Genomic DNA, 15,861 nt, shown 5'->3' with positions numbered 1-15,861 from the left:
TAATGGAAAAGAGGAGAACCCATTTTAAAGGAGTTTTCACTAACCTGCAGGATGTCGACCTGGTCCGTGCATCATCCGCTGTACATGATCACCCCCGTGTTCATAGTATCTGTATTCTTCATGTGCACGGTCCCCGAGCTGTTTCCTCCTTTGACCATCATAGTGGTGGTCTGAGAAGTACCTTGAGTTTGCATCCCCATTTTCCAAAACAGAATTGCTCTCTGTTAAGAAGGACTGAGAAGAGGAACCATATTCCCTAGGGACATCACCTAGTCCCCTAACTAAGTAGGACGGAGCAGAAAGTCTATTGCTCTCCCTGCGCATCACCTCATGGGGGGTTCTCTGAACCGGAGTCCGCAGAAAGCTTTGGTTCCTTGAAACTATCCCATCCCCTGTGGCGTTATACTGAGAAGGAGCAGGTTCTGCCGGCAAGATATCAGTCCGTCTTGGTATGGTTGGTCCATGGCGGATGAAAGAAGGCATCAGATCTGCAAACAAGGAAAAGGTGGGGGATTTATCAAGCAGTAAAAAGGCATGACAATATACAGCAGTGTTTCCTGACTAGTGTGCCTCCGCCTGATGCTAAACTACAACTCCCAGCATGCCTGGACAGCCGAAGGCTGTCCAGGCATGCTGGGAGTTGTAGTTTTGCAACAGCTGGAGGCACGCTAGTCGGGAAACACTGACTTTGGAATAAAAATACCTAAGCAAGATGCCCATGGGTGCACTACTTTCCAAAGAGCAGCTGACAAGGTGGTGACAATAGACAATGGATGTTTATTGCTGAACACCAGGTGTAGGCACCTGATCTATAGGTGTAGGCAGCAATCGGATGGTTAAAAAAAAAAACACACTTAATAGATCATTGGCATATAAAGCATAAACAAATGCAGGCTTCGGAGATATCTCGTTGCCAAAAAAGGAGGATCCTATAGCTGGAATACCCCTTTGAGGCCAGGTTGAAGCATAGTATTTCGGACAGTATTTGGTCCTTATTTTTTGGCAAACCAAGAATGGTTCCAAAACATTAAAAAAAAAAAAAACCTTAATTATAGTTCTTCCGTGTGTCTGTTTGGCTCCAATTTTTGACTTAAAGGGGTTATCCAGGAAAAATCTCTCTCTCTATATATCTATGGCTCCAGAAAGTTAAATTTTAATCCTTTCAGTACTTATGAGCTTCTGAAGTTAAGGTTGTTCTTTTCTGTCTAAATCCTCTCTGATGACACCTGTCTCGGGAAACGCCCAGTTTAGAAGCAAATCCCCATAGCAATCCTCTTCTAAACTGGGTGGTTCCCGAGACAGGTGTCATCAGAGAGGATTTAGACAGAAAAGAACAACTCAACTTCAGAAGCTCATGAGTACTGAAAGGATTAAGATTTTTTTAATAGAAGTCATTTACATATCTGTTTAACTTTCTGGAGCCAGTTGATATATATTAAAAAAAAATCCTGGATAACCCCTTTAAAATACTGACAAAATAACATGTGTAAACCCAGCCTAAAAGTTAAAGTGTACCCGATGTCAACAAAAACTTTTTATATAATGTAGATAATACTATTATATGTATATTTGTAATATACATTGGTTAAAAAAAAAAAGTGTATAATTTTGGTCCCTGCAGCTATTGTCTGTGTGTCTCTATGAGGAGACCAAATACAGGAAGTGAGGGTGGACAAGCAGGGCTCTGTGCACTAAGGAAAATCAGGGCTCTGTACACTGAGGCTCTATAACATGCTCCTGGCTCACACAGCCAGGAGTCTGCACAGAGCCCTGCTTGTCCAGCTCTCACATCCTGTATTTGGACTCCTCATAGAGACACACACACACACACACACACACAATAGCTGCAGGGACAGCATTTTTCAACCAAAAATATACACAATTTTTAACCAATGTATATTACAAATATACATAGAATGGTATTATCTACATTATATCAAAAGTTTTTGTTGACGACAGTTACACTTTAAAATACTGACAAAATACTATGTGTAAAACCAGCCTAAGAGTTAAAGCTGCAGACAATTGCAAATATAGAAAAGCATTAAAGGGTTTATCAAGGAAAAATCTTTGAGATATATATATATATATATATATATATATATATATATATATATATATAAATCTCAACTGGCTCCAGAAAGTTAAACAGATTTGTAAATTACTTTTATTAAAAAATCTTAATCCTTTCAGTACTTATGAGCTGATGAAGTTGAGTTGTTCTTTTCTGTTTAAGTGCTCTCTGATGACACGTTTCTCGGGAACCGCCCAGTTTAGAAGCAAATCCCCATAGCAAACCTCTTCTACTCTGTGCAGTTCCCGAGACAAGCAGAGATGTCAGCAGAGAGCACTGTTGCCAGACAGAAAACAACAACTCAACTTCAGTAGCTGATAATTATTGAAAGGATTAAGATTTTTAATAGAAGTAATTTACAAATCTGTTTAACTTTCTGGAGCCAGTTGATATATATAAACTTTTTTCCTGGAATACCCCTTTAACACAGCATTAACAATGGGCACATGCCATTACTTAGATAGCACAAGGTCGGTAATCTGTGAACTACTTCAAGCGCAGGAACTGCCAGGACATAGTTTACATAGCTTTCAAATGGACTGAAGCAGCACACGCAGATTCTCAGCTCACGGGCGGCTCTGGACTTGTAAATCTTAAGTAATATGGCAGCTCAAAGCAAAACTCAGAGGTCAGTGCAAAATAGGTGGTTGCCCACACCATACTCAGCAGTCCCAAGTAATTACCCTTGTAATATTTAAAGGGGAACTCCAATGGAAACAAGGGGAAAACAAATGTTTTTAAAATCAACTGCTGACAGAAAGTTAAACAAATTTGTAAAATACTTCCATTTCAAAATCTTTAAATCATTGATCTGCAACAGCTTCTGCCCCGCCAGGGGGGGGGGGGGTAAAATAGCCGATAACTTATACCGGAATATCGGTACAAGTTATCGGCCTGAAAGGTGACAGATTATCGGTATCGGTCCTAAAAAAAAAAAATCGATATCGGTCAATCCCTAGTAATAACTCAGGTAGATATGGGCCAGTCAGGAATAGTTGATGGTTTCTGGTTCCCGTTGAAGTGGAAATTCACTTCTCCAAACCTTGTGTTCAGTGGTCACAGAAACCAGATGAAAAGTTAAAAGAAAGTAAATGATAGGGTCCAAACCTTAGAGTAACCTGCACTGCACCTTCCGGAGGTTGGGCACACAAGGTCTGAAGTCATGACAAGACGGATGTTATCTGGAGCTCCAGACAAGCGTCACTTCCAGCATCCTTGGTACTTTGTGTGCAGCGGGATGAGGGGGTCTCATTGTACAGGGCCCCATAATATTATAAAGGTCTCCCTGATGGATGCTTCACAGGAGAGGTACAGGGCAGGGCGCTCCTGCTATTTGTCCCCCTCTTTTTATGCTATTATATGTGTATTATAGTTCAGGACAGTGTTTTCCAACCAGGGTGCCTCCAGATGCTGAAAAAATATAACTCCCAGCATGCCTGGACAGCCTGGTTGGGAAACACTGGTTTAGGACAATGGACTGTAATAAGATGATCATTTCCACAGTCCTCTGCTGCACTGAATACTGCTCTCATATTTGGGAGAAGTCCTGAACAAGGGGGCAGAGAATCCTAACTGCCCACTTCTCTTTCTCCAAAGACCTCCCCATGACCGCTCCCCTTCACTACATTCTAAGCGCTGTTCTTCATCACATATACCCCGGGGATAAGACAAGAACCACTTTATTTACTACAGATACACCCAATACAGCTCCCCTCCATCACAGACCCCCCCCCCCCCCCCCCAGGAGCACTCCCCTCCATCACAGACCCCCCCCTGGGAGCGCTCCCCTCCATCACAGACCCCCTCTGGGAGCGCTCCCCTCCATCACAGACCCCCTCTGGGAGCGCTCCCCTCCATCACAGACCCCCCCCCCTGGGAGCGCTCCCCTCCATCACAGACCCCCCCCTGGGAGCGCTCCCCTCCATCACAGACCCCCTCTGGGAGCGCTCCCCTCCATCACAGACCCCCCCCTGGGAGCGCTCCCCTCCATCACAGACCCCCTCTGGGAGCGCTCCCCTCCATCACAGACCCCCTCTGGGAGCGCTCCCCTCCATCACAGACCCCCCCCGGGAGCGCTCCCCTCCATCACAGACCCCCTCTGGGAGCGCTCCCCTCCATCACAGACCCCCCCCTGGGAGCGCTCCCCTCCATCACAGACCCCCTCTGGGAGCGCTCCCCTCCATCACAGACCCCCTCTGGGAGCGCTCCCCTCCATCACAGACCCCCTCTGGGAGCGCTCCCCTCCATCACAGACCCCCCCCGGGAGCGCTCCCCTCCATCACAGACCCCCCCCTGGGAGCGCTCCCCTCCATCACAGACCCCCTCTGGGAGCGCTCCCCTCCATCACAGACCCCCCCTGGGAGCACTCCCCTCCATCACAGACCCCCCCTAGTACCCCTCATGCTCATTATGGAGGACCTCAACTATCTCTCTTCACCACGGTGACCCCTCACCCCTCTCCTCCAAGACTGTGCACCCCCCAAGACCACTATGGACAACCTATTAAGTGGGTGCAGGGAAGGCACTAGGTGCAGAGGAGCCCTCACATAGGCTGCACTCACTCCAGTGCCCACTCACTGTGTAAACTTGTGCAGATCTTGGATAGTGACCGCCCAGTGATCTCCGGCACCCGGGCTCTCCCCTGTCCCTCCTCTGCAGACCCCCAGACTAGGACCCTCTGCCGGACCGACCCCACCTCTCACTTACTCCGCAGCAGGGGAGACGTCTCCTTCTTCACGTACTTCCCCTGCACCTCGGAAGGTTTAGAAACTTCTTTCTTGGTTTTCTTCCTGGATAACATCCCCTCCTCGGGTTCCGCTACACGGCGCGTCCCCTCATAGTGTCCACTGTACGGCTGGATAGTGACAAGTTCCCAACTGCACCCTCTCCCCCCTAGCGCCCTCTACAGGCGGCACCGGGGCCCGGCTCGCCCACATGATCCTCCAGCGCGTACTCGCCTCAGGGAAAAGCGTCATTAGGTCACATGACCACATTAAAGGGACGTGGGCGCGCCTGACCATAGCCCCGCCCACCTCCAGGGCCAACAGCAAATGACGTCATCAACTGTTTCCTATTGAACCGAAAAAAAACTATAGTTCCAGCGTTGGGAGGAGTTTCTACATCACAGACGCCGCCAGAGGGCGCTAGATAAATGATTCCTAAACTTACATAATAAAACCCAGAGGGGCGTGTGTGTGTGTGTGATAGGTCCCCGTGCTTTATTATCAAGTGCCCCAAACGCGCCAGGGATACAGAAATATGTATATTGAGGATTATTCACACAGCTACATTACAGCTCCGGGTGGTATAAGGCCATACTATAGCACGGTGTTTCCCAACCAGGGTGCCTCCAGCTGTTGCAAAACTACAACTCCCAGCATGCCCGGACAGCCTTTGGCTGTCCGGGCATGCTGGGAGTTGTAGTTTTGCAACAGCTGGAGGCGCCCTGTTGGGAAACACTATATAGCATTTATGCAAGTCCCCCCCTACTTTACAATGTCTTCAGGCTCAATGAGTTTTGTTTAATTGCTGACACTAGGTGTCGCTGTTGCCACAGTCACTATTATGCCAGTTACCAACACTAGATGTCGCTGATGCACTGTATCCGCTGATGCCAGTTACCAACACTAGATGTCGCTGATGCACTGTAGCCGCTGATAGTAAATGTTAATGGAGTGAAAGCGCTTTTTACTGCCACCAGGTGTCGCTATTGTCCCGCTGACGTCACTAAATTGCATCTCCTAGTATAGGTGGAGGAGACTGTAACACTCTGCTGCTGCCAGGAGATGGCACTAGCTGTCCGGGCATGCTGGGAGTTGTAGTTTTGCGACAACTGAAGGCACCCTGGTTGGGAAACACTATATAGCATCTATGCAAGTCCCCCCTTACTTTACAATGTCTTCAGTCTCAGAGTGAGTTTTGTTTATTGCTAACACTAGGTGTCGCTGTTGCCACAGTCACTATTATGCCAGTTACCAACACTAGATGTCGCTGATGCACTGTAGCCGCTGATAGTAAATGTTAATGGAGTGAAAGCGCTTTTTACTGCCACCAGGTGTCGCTGTTGTCCCGCTGACGTCACTACATTGCATCTCCTAGTATAGTGGAGGAGACTGCAACACTCGCCGGGCGCGGTGGCGTGCGTCTGTAATCCCAGCTACTTGGGAGGCTGAGGCTGTCGGATCACTTGAGTCCAGGAGTTCTGTTCTGCCCTGCGCTATGTCGATCGGGTGTCCGCACTAAGTTCGGTATCAATATGGTGACTCTGGGGGAGCTCGGAGCCACCAGGTTGTCTAAGGAGGGGTGAATCGGCCCAGGTCGGAAACGGAGCAGGTCAAAACCCCCATGCTGATCAGTAGTGGGTCCGCGCCTGTGAATAGACAGTGTAGAGCAGCCTGGACAATACAGTGAAACACAGACTTTTTGTAAAAAAAAAAAAAATCCTTTCTTATTTCTTCCTGATACTTATTTCTCTCTGCATAGAAATCATTTATTGATATATTTGCACGATGTGCATCATTTTACTCCTATAAAGGACCTTGATTGTACAGTATTTGTACTGGAGACTGTTACTGCCTCCTGCTGGTGAACATGAAGAAACTCTTTGCTAACAGCATGTCATTCTATAATAGGCCACAGGGTGTCACTAGATTAAAAAAAATGTGGATAGACAGTATGCAGACTGAATACAGTGCAGCACAGACTGGTTAAAGGACAACTGCAGAGGCATTACACTTATCCCCTATCCACAGGATAGAGGATAAGTGTTTGATCGCGGGGGGTCCGAGCGCTTATTCTACGGGGGACTACGATTCCATTGATACCAAACTTGGATATTTATTTTTTATTTCCTTTTAACCCCTTAAGGACCGGGTGTTTTTCCGTTTTTGCATTTTCGTTTTTTGCTCCTTGCCTTTAAAAAATCATAACTCTTTCAATTTTGCACCTAAAAATCCATATGATGGCTTATTTTTTGCATCACCAATTCTACTTTGTAATGACGTCAGTCATTGTGCCCAAAAATCTACGGTGAAACGGGAAAAAAAATCATTGTGAGACAAAATTGAAAAAAAAACGCCATTTTGTAACTTTTGGGGGCTTCCGTTTCTACGTAGTACATTTTTCGGTAAAAATGACACCTTACCTTTATTCTGTAGGTCCATATGATTAAAATGATCCCCTACTTATACAGGTTTGAATTTGTCGCACTTCTGGAAAAAATCATAACTTCATGCAGAAAAATTTATACGTTTAAAATTGTCATCTTCTGACCCCTATAACTTTTTTATTTTTCCGTGTATGGGGCGGTATGAGGGCTCATTTTTTGCGCCGTGATCTGAAGTTTTTAACGGTATCATTTTTGCATTGATAGGACTTATTGATCGCTTTTTATTCATTTTTTCATGATATAAAAAGTGACCAAAAATGCACTATTTTGGACTTTGGAATTTTTTTGCGCGCACGCCATTGACCGTGCGGTTTAATTAACGATATATTTTTATAATTCGGACATTTCCGCACGCGGCGATACCATTTATGTTTATTTTTATTTTTATTTACACTGTGTTTTTTCTTTTATGGGAAAAGGGGGGTGATTCAAACTTTTAATAGGGAAGGGGTTAAATGATGTTTATTCACTTTTTTTTTGCACTTTTTTTTTGCAGTGTTATAGGTCCCATAGGGACCTATAACACTGCACACACTGATCTTTTACATTGATCACTGGTTTCTCATAAGAAACCAGTGATCGATGATTCTGCCGCATGACTGCTCATGCCTGGATCTCAGGCACTGAGCAGTCATTCGGCGATCGGACAGCGAGGAGGCAGGTAGGGGCCCTCCCGCTGTCCTGTCAGCTGTTCGGGATGCCGCGATTTCACCGCGGCTATCCCGAACAGCCCACTGAGCTAGCCGGCATGCTTTCGGTTTCACTTTAGACGCGGCGTTCAACTTTGAACGCCGCGTCTAGAGGGTTAATAGCGCGCGGCACAGCGATCAATGCCGCGCGCTATTAGCCACGGGTCCCGGCCGTTGTTAGAGGTCGGGCCCGAACCGCTATGACGCGGGGCCACGCCGTGGCCCCGCGTTATAGATCGGGAGTGGACACATGACGTTCCAGTACGTCATGTGTCCTTAAGGGGTTAAGGTAAAAAAAAAAAAAATAGAAAACTTAAAAAAGTTTGTTCAATGCCATGTTCTGACTCCTATACCTTTTTTTATTTTTCTACCTACAGAACTTTGTTAGGTTTTATTTTTGGTGCCATGAGCTGAAGTTTTTAACAGTACCACGTTTGCGTATCTGTGACTTTTTGATCACTTTTTATTAAGTTTTTTTACTGGGACGTCATATAACAAAAAATCAGCAATTTTGGTGTTTGGAATGTTTTTGCGTTTAAAGCGTATCCGTCAGAGAAAACAAAAAAACATTTTTTTAAATATATCACTCAGTACCTAATTCTGACCATGTACATCACATTTTTATGTGTCTAGCACCTTTATATATTTTTTTATTATACTTTTAATGTAGCTCACTAGTCTGAATTCCTCTCAAAGGGAGGGGGTGTGGCCTCACTGTGCAGGTCTCCGCCCCCTCCCTCAGTATGCTGTCTGCTCACCTCTCCCCTAGCATTATCAAAACTACAACTCCCAGCATGTCCTCACTGACAGTAGTGGGACACAAGATGACAGTGGGGGGATTTTTCCTCCAGCTCTGAGCCCTGCGCTTCCCATTTAAGCTGTTCACCGTGCACGATCAGGAATGCCATCATTTAATCGTTAGGACAATTACACATGTGGGGATACCAGATATGTTTTTTTTTTTACAGTGTTTTATTTGAAAAATGGGAATAGGGGGGTGAGTTATTAAAACTTGTATTAGGGAAGGATAGTGGCCTATCATAAGCTATTTGTAGATGGCTTACATAGATCAGTGTAATGCTATCGCATTACATTGATCTTTGTTTTCTGCACTCGATTTCTAAGGGCTACCTAAGGCAGCCTTAAGCAATCGCTGATCCACGGAGCATTGGAGGGAATATCAAAAAGCTGCATTAAGGTGTTATAAGGACACCCTAAGTTATTTTAATAATAGTAACATGTCATTTTAGGAGATTGGCTACAGATTCTCTCCTGGGCACCTGGGATTTAGCGCACCAGGACATACATGTACTTCCTGCGCCTGTCGTGGCTATGAAGTTAGTGCAGGCGCCTTTGAGCAGACCAGAGTAGATCATAGATAACACTGAACAGTGCTATGCCTATTATGTGTGTGTGTGTGCTTGGTGCACTTCACTTATATGTGTGTGCGTGTGCGCTTGTGCTACCATGTCAGCGCCTTATATGCGGCTGTGAGCCGCGGCGCTGTATCGGGCCGGGCGCTCTCAGCTCAAGTTTACTTTCGTTTTGTCGGCAGCGCCTTATATGCGCTGATAGCGCTTCAGTGCCGGCTTACTTTCTCTTTCACCGGCAGTCTCTGCCGGTGCTTTGTCGGCCCGCTCTCTTCCCCCAGGCGCATAAACCGTCAGGTGCGCTTGGGACAAGGAGCGGGCGCCATGACAGTTCTTTAAGGCTTCCGGAGGGGCACTTTCACTTTCGGTCTAGCCACGGCTCCTCGGGTCTTTACAAAGATCCTTGCGCCAGTGATGGGCCTATTACGATTGAGGGGAATCTCGGTCATACCCTATCTGGACGACCTTCTCATCAAGGCTCCAACCAGGGCCCAGACTCTGGAGAATCTGGACGTCACTCTCCACACTCTGACTCGCTTCGGGTGGATGGTCAACCGGGACAAGTCAGTCCTCTGTCCTACCCAGTCTCTAACCTTCCTGGGACTTCAATTCAACACGGCCTCCTACCAATCTGAGGAAGGAGGAAATACCCTCCGAAACGCGTCATTGGAAGCTCTATTAATAAACGGAGTGCCTCCGGGCACTTTACTTTCCATACATATTCATGTTTCATTAACCTGGATCTGCGAACAGCGCCTCGACAAGGTTCCGTTTTTTTCTCTCTTCATTTCTACTCTTCCCGGATTTGTCTTCTGCTGGACAAACGTCTGGCGCTCCGGTCGGGGGTCCGCTCCCTTCGGTCCCGGGTATCAGTCTCCATCCGCACTTGTATGGAAGTCCTGGGTCGGATGGTGGCAACTATGGAGGCCGTACCCTTTGCCCAGTTTCATTACCGCCCCCTTCAACTGGCGATTCTTTCCCGATGGAACAGGTCTCCTCTGTCCCTCGATCGTCAGATTGTTCTCCGTTGCAGGGTCCGTCAGTCTCTGCTCTGGTGGCTCCGCTCCCCCCGCGGTCGTTTCTTCCCCTTCACTGGCAGGTTGTTACAACGGATGCCAGCCTGTCGGGCTGGGGCGGCGTGTTCAGGGATTGGACGGTTCAGGGACTCTGGTCTCCCCAGGAGACTCTTCTTCCGATAAACATATTAGAATTACGGGCGATTCTTCTTTGTCTTCTTCATTGGGAGTCCCGTCTTCAGTCCCGTCCTGTCCGCGTTCAGTCGGACAACGCCACGGCCGTGGCGTACATAAATCGACATGGCGGCAGCCATGGCCGAGGTGACCAAGATTCTCACCTGGGCGGAGAGCAATGTTCTGGCCATTTCGGCGATTCACATTCCGGGGGTGCTCAACTGGGAAGCGGACTTCCTCAGTCGGTCCTCACCCGTCCCCGGCGAGTGGTCTCTACATCCAGAGGTCTTCGCACAACTCTGCGACCTCTGGGGCATTCCGGACGTGGACCTCTTCGCGTCCCGGCACAATCGGAAGATCCTTCCTTTTGTGTCCAAGTCCCGGGACCCTCAGACTCTGGTTGTGGACGCCATAGTGATTCCTTGGGCGGGGTTTGCCCTACCCTATCTGTTCCCTCCTTTTCCGCTCCTTCCCAGGGTGCTGAGGAAGCTCAAGGCAGAGGACGTCCCCGCCATTCTGGTAGCTCCAGATTGGCCCCAAAGGTCGTGGTACGCCGAAGTAGTCAGGCTCCTGAACGACACTCTACTGCGCCTTCCGCTCCGTCCGGACCTGCTCTCTCAGGGTCCTCTTTGCCACCCCAATTTACAGTCGCTGCATTTGATGGCGTGGCGGTTGAGACCGCTGTTTTGAGGGCCCGCGGGTTCTCTTCCCAAGTCATTCACTTTTTGCAGTCGGGGTTGGAACTAGGGTTGTCTCTCAGTTCCCTTAAAGGTCAGGTTTCGGCCCTTACTGTTCTTTTCCAGCGGCCCCTGGCTTCTAATTCTCATGTTCGGACTTTCCTTCAAGGAGTGACGCATGTTGTTCCTCCTTATCGGTCACCCTCTCCCCCTTGGGACTTGAATTTGGTTCTTAGTGCCCTCCAGGGTGCACCCTTTGAGCCCCTTAGAGAGGTGTCTCTCCGCCTCCTTTCTTGGAAAGTGGCGTTTCTTGTTGCTATCACCTCCATCCGGAGGGTGTCTGAATTGGCAGCTCTCTCCACCAAGACAAGGTTGTTTTCAGATCCCTCCTTTTTGCCTAAGGTGGTTTCGGCCTTTCATCTCAATGAGGACATTGTTCTCCCGTCTTTTTGTCCTGCTCCTTCTCATCCTAAGGAGCGCTTACTACACAAGCTGGATGTAATTCGAGCTGTTCGGTCTTATCTCTCCATCACTTCTTCGTTTCGTCAGTGGGGGAGATTTATCAAAACCTGTGCAGAGGAAAAGTTGTCCAGTTGCCCATAGCAACCAATCAGATCGCTTCTTTCATTTTGCACAAGCCTTGTTAAAAATGAAAGAAGGAATCTGATTGGTTGCTATGGGCAACTGGGCAACTTTTCCTCTGCACAAGTTTTGATAAATCTCCCCCAGTGTGATTCCTTTTTCGTCCTTACGGAAGGTCGTCGCAAGGGACAACCTGCTTCCACGGCCACCATTTCTCGGTGGATTTGGTCTGCCATTTCAGAGGCCTATCGCTGTAAGGGGTAGATTCCTCCTTTGAGGGTTGTGGCTCATTCTACCCGTTATGTTGGGGCATCCTGGGCTCTCCAGAATGGAGCCTCGGCCTCGCAGACTACCTGGTCGTCTGAAATGTCTGATCTATTAAACTATTATGTTAATGATACCAAAGTTCAAACTTACAAATTTTAGGTCACATCACAACCTAGAAAAAAATAATATAAAGTAATCCAAAAGTCACATATACTCAAAGAAGCGCCAATAAAAAAAACTACATATCACAGTGCAGAAAATGAGCTCTCATACAGTCCTGTATTCAGAAAAATAAAAAAGTTGTAGGGGGTCAGAATAGGGTAATTGTAAACATACAAGTTTTGTAATATTTCTTTTTTGTATTTTTTTTTTAAAGTAGTACAATAATAGAAAAGCATGTAAAGATGTGTATCATTTCAGTCATTTTAACCCACAGAATAAAAAGAGCATGTTTTACCATAGAATGCACTGCGTAAAAAAAAAATAATAATTAAAAAAAAGAAGGTTGCCTTTTGGACCGAAAAACGGTACTTCCAGTGTTGAGAGGAGTTGCTGCTGCCAGGAGATGGCACTAGCTGTCCGGGCATGCTGGGAGTTGTAGTTTTGCGACAACTGAAGGCACCCTGGTTGGGAAACACTATATAGCGTCTATGCAAGTCCCCCCTATTTACAATGTCTTCAGTCTCAGAGTGAGTTTTGTTTATTGCTGACACTAGGTGTCGCTGTTGCCACAGTCACTATTATGCCAGTTACCAACACTAGATGTCGCTGATGCACTGTAGCCGCTGATAGTAAATGTTAAAAAAGAGATAAAGCGCTTTTTACTGCCACCAGGTGTCGCTGTTGTCCCGCTGACGTCACAACATTGCATCTGCTAGTATAGCGGAGGAGACTGTAACACTCGCCGGGCGCGGTGGCGTGCGTCTGTAATCCCAGCTACTTGGGAGGCTGAGGCTGTCGGATCACTTGAGTTCAGGAGTTCTGCTCTGCCCTGCGCTATGTCGATCGGGTGTCCGCACTAAGTTCGGTATCAATATGGTGACTCTGGGGGAGCTCGGAGCCACCAGGTTGTCTAAGGAGGGGTGAATCGGCCCAGGTCGGAAACGGAGCAGGTCAAAACCCCCATGCTGATCAGTAGTGGGTCCGCGCCTGTGAATAGACAGTGTAGAGCAGCCTGGACAATACAGTGAAACACAGACTTTTTTTTAACTTTCAAATTACTAATTTTTGTTAAAAAACAAAAATGCCTTTCTTATTTCTTCCTGATGTCAAGCTCTCTGCATAGAAATAATTTATTTTATATATTTGCACAATATGTATCATTCTACTCCTATAAAGGACCTTGATTGTATTTTAACTGGAGAGTGTTACTGCCTCCTGCTGGTGAACATGAAAAAACCGTGGGGACTAAAAAAGTGTAAGAAAAAAGTTTTAATAAAAGTAAATAAGCCCCTCTCCCAATAAAAAATGTAATTCTTCCTTTTTCCCATTCTACAAATAAAAGAGTAAAAAATAAAAATAAACATACTTATTATGGTCGCGTGCTGAATGTCTGATCTATTAAACTATTATGTTAATGATACCAAAGTTCAAACTTACTAATTTTCGGTCACATCACAACCTAGAAAAAAATAATAGATAGTAATCCAAAAGTCACATATACTCAAAGAAGCGCCAATAAAAAAAAAACTACAGATCACAGTACAGAAATTGAGCTCTCATACAGTCCTGTATTCAGAAAAATAAAAAAGTTGTAGGGGGTCAGAATAGGGTAATTGTAAACATACAAGTTTTGTAATATTTCTTTTTTGTAGTTTTTTTTAAGTAGTACAATAATAGAAAAGCATGTAAAGATGTGTATCATTTTAGTCATTTTAACCCACAGAATAAAAAGAGCAAATTTTGCCATAGAATGCACTGGGTAAAAAAAAAAGGTTGCCTATTGGACCGAAAAACGCTACTTCCAGTGTTGAGCGGAGTTGCTGCTGCCGGCAGATGGCACTAACAGCCTTTTTCTTTGTGTAATAAGCATTGATTCGGAAACAAGCATGAGAATGCGGTAGATAGCAAAAGAAAAAAAAATGTCACAAAATTTCAGCTGTTTTTACATTCAAGTGATTCCTAAACTTACATAATGAAACCCACAAGAACTAGAGGGGCGTGTGTGTGTGTGATAGGTCCCCGTGTATTATTATCAAGTGCCCTAAATGCGCCAGGGATACAGAAATATGTATATTGAGGATTATTCACAGTGGTGTCCCGGTACAGGACATGGTCCTGTACCCTTCCTAGGTCCCCTCAGGAAGAGTCCCTGCAGTCCATAGGGCTCTCCTGCAGGGCTTTCCCCCTTGCTCATCAGTTACTGCTTCATATAAATGCATTGTAAATGTATTGTGCATATTGTTCAGTGTATATAAAGTTGCACTAACGTATAGGACCTTCCTGGGTTATGTGATCTACTGTCATGTGATGTACCCAGAGTTCCCTGGGTACAGGACCTACAGGCTTTGCAACCAATGGGCTTTAGTCCAGCCTCCCTAGTATATAAGGGGCTGTAGTCTCTAAATTCTCTCTCCTATCTCCTGGATCTAAAGCAAGCACAATCTCAGCATATACTACTAAATTCATCTTATCTAGGCCAAAGCCTAAGGAACCTGCAGCCTCTTCAAAACATGAGTTATCAAGCTCTATCTACAATTCTAGTGACTACTACTCAACTCAAGCATACAATTAGTAGCACAGTGGCCTGCATAAATCTCCATACTACAAGTCCCAGCAAGCCTGTGAGGTATCCTGCATCCCGGTTGCCTCTAGAGAAACTGCATAATTGTAAAGACTGTTCCATAAGAAGTTTAAGTAAACGTTCCAGTTATTTGCACAATTCCTGCTGCGGACATTCCTTTATTTCCTGCCGTTTCTGAGTTGGTTGTCGGCAGGGCCTTATACAGAAAACAACCACATCCTGGCGTCACGACAAATCAGGAGTTAATAACACCTTACCCCACAGGGTTAATACCACCAGACCCTGCTACACCGTTGCATCACCCCAGACACCACACACACATCTACATTACAGCTCCAGATAACGCAGGGTGGTATAAAGCCATTCTATAGCACAGTGTTTTCCAACCAGGGTGCCTCCAGCTGTTGCAAAACTACAACTCCCAGCATGCCCGGACAGCCAAAGGCTGTCCGGGCATGCTGGGAGTTGTAGTTTTGCAACAACTGAGGGCACCCTGGTTGGGAAACACTATATAGTGTCTATGCAAGTCCCCCCTACTTTACAATGTCTTCAGTCTCATAATGAGTTTTTTGTTTATTGTTGACACTAGGTGTCGCTGTTGCCACAGTCACTATTATGCCAGTTACCAACACTAGATGTCGCTGATGCACTGTAGCCGCTGATAGTAAATGTTAATGGAGTGAAAGCGCTTTTTACTGCCACCAGGTGTCGCTGTTGTCCCGCTGACGTCACTACATTGCATCTCCTAGTATAGTGGAGGAGACTGCAACACTCGCCGGGCGCGGTGGCGTGCGTCTGTAATCCCAGCTACTTGGGAGGCTGAGGGTGTCGGATCACTTGAGTCCAGGAGTTCTACTCTACCCTGCGCTATGTCGATCAGGTGTCCGTACTAAGTTCGGTATCAATATGGTGACTCTTAGGGAGCTCGGAGCCACCAGGTTGTCTAAGGAGGGGTGAATCGGCCCAGGTCGGAAACGGAGCAGGTCAAAACCCCCATGCTGATCAGTAGTGGGTCCGCACCTGTGAATAAACAGTGTAGAGCAGCCTGGGCAATACAGTGAGACGCAGACTTTTTGTTACGTTCAAATTACTAATTTTTGTT

At 46.3% G+C, this 15,861-nt stretch overlaps 1 protein-coding gene across 4 annotated transcripts in view; it reads right to left on the bottom strand.

Moving 5' to 3' along the window:
* Positions 1-15,861, bottom strand: part of SAV1 (salvador family WW domain containing protein 1) — a 38,496-nt gene that overhangs the window by 17,317 nt on the left and 5,318 nt on the right. The window contains exons 1-2 of one of the 4 annotated variants that reach the window (XM_056546433.1): positions 5,650-5,781; positions 45-488 (exon numbers count right to left, since the gene is read on the bottom strand). In XM_056546433.1, the coding sequence (XP_056402408.1) occupies positions 45-483 (439 nt within the window). In that variant the 5' untranslated portion in view covers positions 484-488; positions 5,650-5,781. Of the gene's footprint in view, positions 1-44; positions 489-3,181; positions 3,765-4,780; positions 5,050-5,649; positions 5,782-15,861 lie in introns of those variants that run through there. The other 3 variants (XM_056546430.1, XM_056546431.1, XM_056546432.1) reach the window with 3 other exon arrangements.

Source organism: Hyla sarda, chromosome 11 (genome assembly GCF_029499605.1).
Source record: "Hyla sarda isolate aHylSar1 chromosome 11, aHylSar1.hap1, whole genome shotgun sequence".
Lineage (NCBI taxonomy): Eukaryota > Metazoa > Chordata > Amphibia > Anura > Hylidae > Hyla > Hyla sarda.
This window is presented reverse-complemented; position numbering and strand designations above follow the sequence as displayed.